Source organism: Rhinopithecus roxellana, chromosome 10, assembly GCF_007565055.1.
Source record: "Rhinopithecus roxellana isolate Shanxi Qingling chromosome 10, ASM756505v1, whole genome shotgun sequence".
In the NCBI taxonomy this organism is placed as follows: Eukaryota; Metazoa; Chordata; class Mammalia; order Primates; family Cercopithecidae; genus Rhinopithecus; species Rhinopithecus roxellana.
Window position 1 is genome coordinate 11,373,864 of NC_044558.1, and position 11,160 is coordinate 11,385,023.

Sequence of the window (11,160 nt, forward strand, 5' to 3'; positions counted from 1 at the left end):
TTGGACTTTCAGAGCAGCAGCCCTAAAGGAACCTAAACATTAAGCAGAGCTGCCCTCAATCGTTTAACCTGTGTGACTCTGCCTATGACAGCCCCACCCACCCATCTTCACTGGATCCAAATCAGGAGCAAGGCCGTTGGGGTACCTAGTGGGGGTGACTCTGTCAGGGGAGGAGCCCAAAAGGGCAAGCTCAAATTTGAATGTGAGGGGCCAATGCACTGTCAGACTGAGGCAGAGAACCATCATTAATTGAAGCAAGATTTTTCTGGCCTGAGACTTTCAGGGAACCAAGAAACACACTCTGGACACCGCTATGGACAGGTAAAGAGGTAGTCTCCTTGTGGGTGATTGCACTGGCCTTCCTCTCAGAGCAAATCTGAGTAATGAGACTGGTAGCTATCCCTTTCTCTCATATAACTGTCTGACTGATAAGATCAGCGTGATCAATATGCATATATGTTTTTTTGATCTGTCTCCCTTTCTTCTATTCAGATCTTATATGCTGTCAGCCCAATTCTTTCTGTTTCAGACTTCTCTCGATTTCTCTCTTTTTCATGTGGCAGAAGAAGTAGTGTGTACAATGTACTGATTCGTCCTGAGATTTGTACCATGGTTGAAACTAATTTATGGTAATAATATTAACATAGCAAATCTTTAGAGACTCAAATCATGAAAAGGTAATAGCAGTACTGTACTAAAAATGATAGTGTTAATTTTTGTAATAATTTTGTACATATTCAACAATAAAACAACTTGAAGACACACTTTCCTGGGGAGATGTTACTGAAATAATTTAGCTATAGTAAGACAATTTGTAATTTTAGAAATGCCAAACATTCTAAATTAATTGCTTGAAAGTCACTTTGATTATGTCCATTACAAGGAGAAAAATTCATTCAAGCAAGTTATTTAATGTTAAAGGACTAATTGTTAGGCAGTTAATGGCACTTTTACCATTAACTAATCTTTCCATTTGCTCAGACATAGCTTAACTTACCTCTCACGTGTGAATTTGGTTAAGGTCCTCACAATGTTTTTATTTGCAGTTTTTGATCAGTTAATATCATAGAACTTACTCTATTCCTACATTTATGATTACTATGAATGTATGAGAATAATGCCTAATTCTTATACTTTACCTCAATTTAATTCCTTTATAAAGAACTTGCATTACAGAATAAAGATTTTTTAAAAATATATTTTTTTGTAGAGACAGGGTCTTAGACCAGCCCAGGCTGGTCTCTAAGTCCTGGCCTCAAGCAGTCCTCCTGCCTGGGCCTCCTAAAATGCTGGAATTACAGACATGAGCCATCACATTCAATATACAGCATAAAGATTTTTAATGGAGGATTTAATATCCTTCAGAAAATTTTCTTGAGGGCAAACAATATCAAATGTCTCCTCAGTTTACACTGAGATTTTGAAAACAAGTCTGAGGTATAGGTCCCTGTGAAGGGTCCATTGGAAATACTTGTTCAAAGTAAAATGCAAAGCAAACGTAAAATCAGCAGTTGATATTCAGAGAAAGACAGAAAAGGAGAAAAGATGAAATTCAACAGGACGAAAGAGCGATGAATATCATCATTAAAGAGGAGAGTATCTGTGGCGCTCATTAGTGATGGCAAAATGACTTGGTCAGGATTATTTTTAACCCGCTTGTTTCTGGTTTGCATGGCTGGGGATGCAGCTAGGGTTCTGCTTCAGGGAGCACAGCTGTCCAGAGCAGCTGTCAGCCTGCAGGCTTGAAACACTCCTTCGGCAAAGTCCTTCCTACCCAGGAGAGAAATGACCAGAACAGGGAGCTGGAAACAGGCCCCTAACCAGAGAAGGGAAGTAATGGATCGACAAAGTAAACTAGCAGGTTAGGATCATGCAATTCATTTCGCTCTGACTGGTAACATGTGACAGAAACAGTGCAGGCCTATTGCATTTTCATGTACAGTAGGACCCAAAAATCCACCCGAAGTCCATTATCTGTGCCACATCCTTCTTATCTATACTTCCAGGACACTTTTTCTTCCTTATGATAAGGCTCTCTCTCTATCTCCCTCTACACACACACACCCCATCAACCAAGGTGCATGTAAAAAGATGTCGTTTCCTTTGCCTTTCTCATCTATACAGCTCAGGAGGGTAAGTTAAATATAAAAGGGATTTATTGGTAAGAGATGATGCTTAATTAACTCTGGGTCTCAAAGAGAGAATTGCTTTTCTTTTCTTCTGTACTTATTAAGCACCTATTATGTGTTGAGCTTATATATACAAAGGGTTATTATATGCTAATACAGTAATAGTAAAGGTGGTTGGTACTATGGTAACTACCATAATAATTATTATCCTTTTAAAATAAAGCTAATTATTATTGTATCTTTTTTAGTATTCATTTTATGTTTCTTATGTTTTTTATTTTTTTAAAGACAATCTCACCCTGTTACCCAGGCTGGAGTGCAGTGGTGCAATCATAGCTTATCTGCAGTCTTGAACTCCTGGGCTCAAGCAATCCTCCTGCCTTGTCCTCCCAAAGTGTTGGGATACAGTCATGAGACACTGTATCTGGCCTAGTATCCATTTAGATCAAAATATGCATTTTTAATTTTAAAATAATATGGCTAATTTTTACCTTATATAATGTGTATACTGGTAATAAAGCCAGTTTGCTGCCTAAGGTTTAAAGTGCTTTCCAATACGCTTCATGTATGTGGGGGGAGACATTTAAATTGAAACAGATGGCTGGGTGTGGTTGCTCACCCCTGTAATCCCAGCACTTTGGGAGGCGGAGGTGAGTGGATCGCTTGAGCCCAGGCAGCCTGAGCAACATGGCAAAACCCTGTTTCTATAAAAAAATACAAAAGTTAGCTGGACATGGTGGCATGTGCGTGTGGTCCCAGCTACTAGGGGGCCGAGGCAGGAGAATCTGGAGCCCAGGAGGTCAAGCCTGCACTGAGCAATGCTTGCGCCACTGCACTCCAGCCTGGGTGACAGGACTAGACCTTGCCTCAAAAAAATAATAGGAGAAATGAAAAATAAATGGAAACAACTACAAAGAGCTGTTGTCCTAGGTGGTCTCCTTAGTTAGGCTGATATTTTGGTATTTAACTTTTAACGTCAGGGTCTATCACCGGCACTACAGTACTAAAGTATCAATTCTCAATGTATACCCACACAAAGACTGGTACATGAATATTCATAGTACCTTTATTCACAAAACCCCGAAGTAGAGACTATCCAAATATCCACCACTAAGTGAACAAATGAACAACATGTGCTATATCCATGCAATAGAATACCACCCTGCAATACAAAGGAAGAAGGTACTTTGGGATGAATCCCAAAGTCATGATGCTAAATGAAAGAAGTCAGACATGAAGGAGGAGATAATGTATGCTCTACGAAATTCTAGAAAATGAAAGTAACTTATAGTTACAGAAAGCAAATCAGGGCAGGCATACGCTTATAATCCCAGCACTTTGAGAGGCCAAGTGGGAGGACTGCTAGAACTCAGGAGTTTAAGACCAGCCTGGGCAACACAGTGAAACTCCACTCTCCATAAAAAGAGGAAAAAAAGAAAGCAAATCAGTGGTTGCCCTGTGGGGAGGGGAAGGACTGCAAAGGGGGAGGAAGAAGCCCTGGTGGGGTGAAGGTGGTGATTCGGGTTCTGTATCCTGACTGTGGTAGCAGCTTGGGGTGTTTACACCCAAAAATATTCGTAGAATTATGCGTCTTAAATGGTTGAAGTTTACTGTATGTAAATTATACCTCAATGTAAGAAAAAACAATGAGTAAGAAAAGTTTCAATTCTCTTGCCAGCAAACGTTATTCAAATTTCTGAGCCCTTTACTTCGCAAATTCTCTGCACTTCTGCCCCCATACCATTAGGTGACAGCACTAGCTCCACAAATTGGATAAATGCATTTCTGGAAAAGACTAGGGACAAAATCCAGACACCACTGTGCTTTCATATCAACCATGCTGTACAGCTTGTGTTGCTGTTTGCAGCTGCAATGGGGACTCTTGATTTCTTTAAAGAAACTTGGGTTACCAGAGTTATTTCCACAAATGCTATTCAAGTTAGTGCTTATGATATGCAAGACACTGTGCTAGGAGCCAGAAAACAAAGAGGAGGAGAAATCAGTCATTATGTGGGAACAGCATAGCAAGATATTTAGATTATTTTGCCTAGTTAAAAAAGCAGCAGAGCCGGGCGCGGTGGCTCAAGCCTGTAATCCCAGAACTTTGGGAGGCCGAGACGGGCGGATCACGAGGTCAGGAGTTCGAGACCATCCTGGCTAACCCGGTGAAACCCCGTCTCTACTAAAAATACAAAAAACTAGCCGGGCGAGGTGGCGGGCGCCTGTAGTCCCAGCTACTCGGGAGGCTGAGGCAGGAGAATGGCGTAAACCCGGGAGGCGGAGCTTGCAGTGAGCTGAGATCCAGCCACTGCATTCCAGCCTGGGCGACAGAGCAAGACTCCGTCTCAAAAAAAAAAAAAAAAAAAAAAAAAAGCAGCAGAGTACAAAATCACACATGCAATCAGTATAATCCAAATTATGTAAATATGTGCCTGTAGAAAGACTAGAGGAATAAACACAAGAATCTTCACAGTCATTGTCATTAGACACTATGTCTAATTATCATTAGACACTATGATATTCGAGATTTTAAAAATCTTTAATATTTTAAAATTTAGAGTTCTTCTATTTTTCCATAGTATTCAAGTATTCAAGTTTGACAATGATCAAATATTAGTCTTTCTTTTTTTTTTTTGAGGTGGAGTTTTGGTCTTGTTGCCCACACTGGAGTGGAATGGCGTGACCGTAGCTAATTGCAAGCTCCGCCTCCTGGGTTCAAGCAATTCTGTCGCCTCAGCCTCCTGGGTAGCTGGGATTACAGGCGCCTGCCACCACACTTGGCTAATGCTTGTATTTTTAGTAGAAATGGGGTTTCACCATGTTGGCCAGGCTGGTCTCGAACTCCTGACTTCAGGTGATCCACCTGCCTCGGCCTCCCAAAGTGCTGGGATTACAGGTGTGAGCCACCATGCCCAGCCAAGTATTGCTCTTATACATTAAAAAACAGGTGTGAGCCACTGCGCCCAGCCAGGTATTACTTTTATACATTAAAAAATAGGCCGGTGGAGTGGCTCACGCCTGTAATCCCAGCACTTTGGGAGGCCAAGGTGAGCAGATCACCTGAAGTCAGGAGTTCAAGGCCAGTCTGGCCAAGATGGTGAAACACCATCTCTACTAAAAATACAAACGTTACCTGGGCACAGTGGTGGGTGCCTGTAATCCCAGCTACACAGGAGGCTGAGGTGGGAGGATCTGCTGAGCCTGGGAGACTTGCCTGAGCCTGGGAGGTCGAGGCTACAATAAGCCAAGATCATGCCAGTGCACTTCAGCCTGGGCGACAAAGTGAGACCTTATCTCAAAAAAATAAAAAAAAGAAATTTAGATTGGGGTCCAACTGTAAAAAGTGGCCTAAACACCACATTAAAGAGTTTGGAGTTTATTCTGCGGGCAGAAGAGAACCATCAGGGGCTCTTCAGCATGGGAATGGCATGGTGCACCTGGGTTTTTGTGAGATCATGGTGGTGACAGTGTGAGAATGTTATTTTGGAGGGACTGGAGGTAGAGAGACCAGTTAAAAGGCCAGCACAACAGATAAAGAGGAAGAAAATGGGGGCTTGGACCGAAGCAGAGAACAGCAGACAGAGAAGGTACAAATTCAAGATATATTGGGGGGTTTGAATCAGCACATTTAGATGATTAATTAAATATAAGGACCGAGGAAGAAGAAATGAGTCAAGGATGGTTGCAGGCTGCTAACCTGCTTACCTGAGGTGGCAAAGTCAGAAGGAGAGGCAGTTTAGGACAGGGGGCAGTTGAGGAATATTGTTTTGATCATTTTCAGTTTAAGGTACAAGTTGGACACTTAGGTAAAGACTGGAGGGGAAATCTGAAAATATAATTATGGGACTGAGGAACAAGTTTTTTATTTTTTGTTTTGTTTTCTTGTTGAAGAACAAATTTAATTGTAATTCCAAGTCATCAGCATCTAGGAGACAGTGGCAGGAGGTGACTGTTTTGTGGGTAAGGGTTTGGGGTCCTTGATGAGTATCTCTCAATTGGCCTTAAATATAAGCAGGAAAAGGAGTTTATGATGGATTCCAGGCTCAATAGGGCTCAGTAGGGCTCAGGCATCCAGCAGAGGAAGCCAGAGTATCTTCTTTGGTTTAGCCCAAGTAACGACTCCTTTAAAAAGCTGAAGGAAAATGCAGAGTGATCAGATAATAAACTGTACTCTTGCATTTTCTCTCCCTCCTCTCACCCACAGCCTCTTGATGAACCGGAGGAAGTTTCTTTACCACTTCAAAAATGTCCGCTGGGCTAAGGGTCGGCATGAGACCTACCTGTGCTATGTAGTGAAGAGGCGGGACAGTGCTACTTCCTTTTCACTGGACTTTGGTCATCTTCGCAATAAGGTATCAATTAAAGTCAGCTTTGCAAGCAGTTTAATGGTCAACTGTAAGTGCTTTTAGAGCCACCTGCTGATGCTATTACTTCCATCCTTTTTTGGCACTCGTGTCTCTATTACATTCCTCAAATCCTTTTTTTCTTTCTTTTTCCATGTCCATGCACTCATATGAGACGTGGCCCAAAATATGTGATTTAATTCTTCCCCAGTAATGCTGGGCACCCTAATGCCACACTTTCCTTCAATGCCAAGAACAACTGCTCCCAAACTTTTTACCCACTTTCCTCAGCATCTGAATTGCCTTTGAGATTAATTAAGCTAAAATCATTTTTATTTGGGAGACTATTATCAGCTTGTTCAAGCAGAAATTTTAAATGTGAAAAACAAATTGTGTCTTAAGCATTTTTGAAGATTAAGGAAGAAGAATTTGGGAAAAAATTAACAGTGGCTCAATTCTATTTTCCAAATGATCTCTTTTCCCTCCTGTTCACATGGATCATAGACCAGTGAACACATTCAACATGGTGATCCCCAGAAAACTCAAGAGAAGCCTCGGCCGATTGATTAATTAAACTGATCTTTCAGCTACCCGAGAGAATTACATTTCCAAGAGACTCTTTCACCAAAATCCAGATGGGTTTACATAAACTTCTGCCCGTGGGTATCTCCTTTCTCCTAACATGCTGTGACGTCTGGACTTGGCGGAATCTCGGGGAAGCATCCCTGGGGTGGAAGGTCATCATCTGGCTCATTAGTTGATGGTTATATTACCATGCAATTTTCTTTGCCTACGTTTGTATTGGGTACATGCCAGTCTGCTTCCTATCTGGTGACATGACACATTCTATTTCAGAAGGCTTTGATTTTACCAAGCACTTTAATTTACTTTTCGTGGCAGTGCCTAGTACTTCTCTTACAACACCCATCTGTCTGCTTTACCAAAATCTATTTCCGCTTTTCAGATCCTCTCACCTGGTCCTCATAAACTGTCCTACCTCCACCTAGTGGTCCAGGTATATTTCCACAATGTTACATCAACAGGCACTTCCGCCATTTTCCTTCTCAAAAGGTGTAAAAAGCAACTTCATAAACACAAATTAAATCTTCCGTGAGGTAGTGTGACACTGCTTCCTCCAAACTCAGAGCACTTCATCTTCCTCATTCCGCAAAAACCCATAGCCTTCCTTCACTCTGCAGGACTAGTGCAGCCAAGGGTTCAGCTCTACCTACTGGTGTGCTTTTCTGAGCAAGTTGCCTAGCCTCTCTGTAACACAAGGACAGTAGCTCCTAGCATCCCCAAAGATCATTGCAGGAGACAATGACTAAGGCTACCAGAGCTGCAATAAAAGTCAGTGAATTTTAGCGGGGTCTTCTCTGTCTCCCCAGTCCGGCTGCCACGTGGAATTGCTCTTCCTCCGCTACATCTCGGACTGGGACCTAGACCCTGGCAGGTGCTACCGCGTCACCTGGTTCACCTCCTGGAGCCCCTGCTACGACTGTGCCCGACATGTGGCCGACTTTCTGCGAGGGAACCCCAACCTCAGTCTGAGGATCTTCACCGCGCGCCTCTACTTCTGCGAGGACCGCAAGGCTGAGCCTGAGGGGCTGAGGCGGTTGCACCGCGCCGGGGTGCAAATAGCCATCATGACCTTCAAAGGTGCGAAAGGGCCTTCCGCGCAGGCGCAGTGCAGCAGCCTGCATTCGGGATTGCGATGCAGAACGAATGAGTCAGTGGGGAAGCACGAGGGGAAGAAGTGGGCGGGGATTCCGGTTCACCTTTGGAGCCGAAATTAAAGGTTACAAGTAGAGAAAAGAGTAAATGGCTCAGAGCCAAGGCCCTGAGGAAATGAGAAAATGGGGCCAGGTTGCTTTCTTTCCCCTGGATTTGGAACCCGAACTATCTTCTACTACCATATCCCCGCCTTTTTTTTTTCTTTCTTTCTTTTGTTTTTTTTAAAGATTATTTTTACTGCTGGAATACTTTTGTAGAAAATCGTGAAAGAACTTTCAAAGCCTGGGAAGGGTTGCATGAAAATTCAGTTCGTCTCTCCAGACAGCTTCGGCGCATCCTTTTGGTAAGGGGCTTCCTTGCTTTTTAAATTTCCTTTCTTTCTCTGTAGTTTTTTTTGGAGCTTCGTATATTTCTTATATTTTCTTATTGTTTAGTCACTCTCAGTTTTCATCTGATGAAAACTTGATTGCTTCTCCACATCAGCTTTTTCTTCTGCTCTTTCACCATTCAGAGCCCTCTGCTAAAGGTTCCTTTTCCTTCCCTTTTCTTTCTTTTGTTGTTTCACATTTTTAAATTTCCGTCTCTCCCGAGGGTTGTGTTTCCTTCCTGGTCAGAATTCTTTTCTCCTTTTTTTTTTTTTTTAAAAAAAAAAAAAAAAAACAACAAAACAAAACAAAACAAAACAAAAACCCCCAAAAACTCTTTCCCAACTGACTTTCTTCCAAAATGTTAGAAAGCCATCCACTCAGTTTAGAAGCCTCTCCGGCCCCACCAAACCTCCAACCCAGTTTTGAAGCCATTCACTCAATTTGCCTCTCTCTTTCTCTACAGCCGCTGTATGAGGTTGATGACTTACGAGATGCATTTCGTACCTTGGGACTTTGATAGCAACTTCCAGGAATGTCACACACGATGAAATATCTCTGCTGAAGACAGTGGATAAAAAACAATCCTTCAAGTCTTCTCTGTTTTTCTTCTTCAACTCTCATTTTCTTAGAGTTTAGAGAAAAAATATTTATATACGACTCTTTAAAAAGATCTATGTCTTGAAAATAGAGAAGGAACACAGACCTGACCAGGGACATGCTGCAATTGGTGCAGTTTTGAATGCAACATTGTCCCCTACTGGGAATAACAGAACTGCAGGACCTGGGAGCATCCTAAAGTGTCAACGCTTTTCTATGACTTTTAGGCGGGATGAGAGCAGAAGGTAGATCCTAGAAAGCATGGTGAGAGGATCAAAAGTTTTTATATCAACATCCTTTATTATTTGATTCATTTGAGTTAACAATGGTGTTAGTGATAGATTTTTCTATTCTTTTCCCTTGATGTTTACTTTCAAGTAACACAAACTCCTCCATCAGACCATGATCTATAGAACCTCCTAATGAGAGTATCTGGGTGATTGTGATCCCAAACCATCTCTCCAAAGCATTAATATCCAATCATGTGCTGTATGTTTTAATCAGCAGAAGCATGTTTTTATGTTTGTATAAAAGAAGATTGTTATGGGTGGGGATGGAGGTATGGACCATGCATGGTCACCTTCAAGCTATTTTAATAAAGGATCTTAAAATGGGCAGGAGAACTGTGAACAAGACACCCTAATAATGGGTTGATGGTTGATGTAGCAAATCTTCTGGAAACACAAACTCTTTTAAGGAAGTCCCTAATTTAGAAACACCCACAAACTTCATATATCATTATTAGCAAACAATTGGAAGGAAGTTCCTTGAATGTTGGGAAGAGGAAAATCTATTGGCTCTCCTGGGTCTCTTAATCTCAGAAATGCCAATCAGGTCAAGGTTTGCTACTTTTTGTATGTGTGTGATGCTTCTCCCAAAGGTATATTAACTATATAAGAGAGTTGTGACAAAACAGAACTATAAAGCCGCGAATGATAAAGCACACGCTTATAGTTCTAGCTGCTTGGGAGATTGAGGAGGGAGGATGACTTGAAGACAGGTGTTCAAGGCCAGCCCGGGCAACATAGCAAGACCTTGTCTCTTCAAAAAAGAAACAACAACAACAACAACAACAACAAAAATAGAGAGAGAGGGCCGGGCGTGGTGGCTCATGCCTGTAATCCCAGCACTTTGGGAGGCCGAGCCACGTGGATCACCTGTGGTCAGGAATTTGAGACCAGCTTGGCCAACATGGCAAAACCCCGTCTCTACTAAAACTACAAAAATTAGCCAGGCATGGTAGCAGGTGCCTGTAATCCCAGCTACTTGGGAGGCTGAGGCAGGAGAATCGCTTGAACCCAGGAGGTGGAGGTCACAGTGAGCCGAGATCGTGCCATTGCACTCCAGCCTGGGTGTCAAGAGCAAGACTCTGTATTAAAAAAAAAGAAAGAAAGGCAAAAAAAAAAAAAAAAAAGAGAGAGAGAGAGAGAGAAAGAGAATAATATTTGGGAGAGAAGGATGGGAAAGCATTGCAAGGAAATTGTGCTTTATCCAACAAAATGTAAGGAGCCAATAAGGGATCCCTATTTGTCTCTATTTGGTGTCTATTTGTCCCTAACAACTGGCTTTGAGAGTGAGAAAAACATTCAGAATAACTATATCCCTGTGCAGTTATTACCTAGCAACCCTTGCAGTGAAGATCCGTAGGAAAACTTGTATACACAGCTGTCTTATTTTAATCTTATTGTACATAAGTTTGTAAAAGAGTTAAATATTAAAAATTGTTACTTCATGTATTCATTTATATTTTATATTATTTTGTGTCTAATGATATTTTTATTAACGTGATTTCCTTTTCTGATATATTGAAATGGATTCCCAAAGCTTTATAAATTTATAACTTTAGAAATGATTCTAATAACAATGTATGTAATTGTAACATTGAAGTAATGGTGCTATGAAGCCGCTTCTCTTGATTTTTAGTAAACTTTTATGACAGCAAATTTGCTTCTGGCTCACTTTCAATCAATTAAATAAATGATAAATAAC

The 11,160-nt window shown here is 41.6% G+C and overlaps 1 protein-coding gene across 2 annotated transcripts; it reads left to right on the forward strand.

The window, feature by feature from the left end:
* Positions 1–190: 190 nt before the first annotated feature.
* Positions 191–10,232, forward strand: AICDA (activation induced cytidine deaminase). 2 transcript variants are annotated; one of them, XM_010376717.1, is made up of 5 exons: positions 191–321; positions 6,334–6,481; positions 7,861–8,131; positions 8,434–8,549; positions 9,038–10,232. In XM_010376717.1, the coding sequence occupies exons 1-5, from the start codon at positions 314–316 to the stop codon at positions 9,089–9,091; spliced, it is 597 nt and encodes a 198-aa protein (XP_010375019.1). In that variant the 5' UTR covers positions 191–313; the 3' UTR covers positions 9,092–10,232. The 2 variants fall into 2 exon arrangements, with proteins under 2 accessions (XP_010375019.1, XP_010375020.1); XM_010376718.1 differs by having other exon boundaries at positions 8,464–8,549.
* Positions 10,233–11,160: the final 928 nt, after the last annotated feature.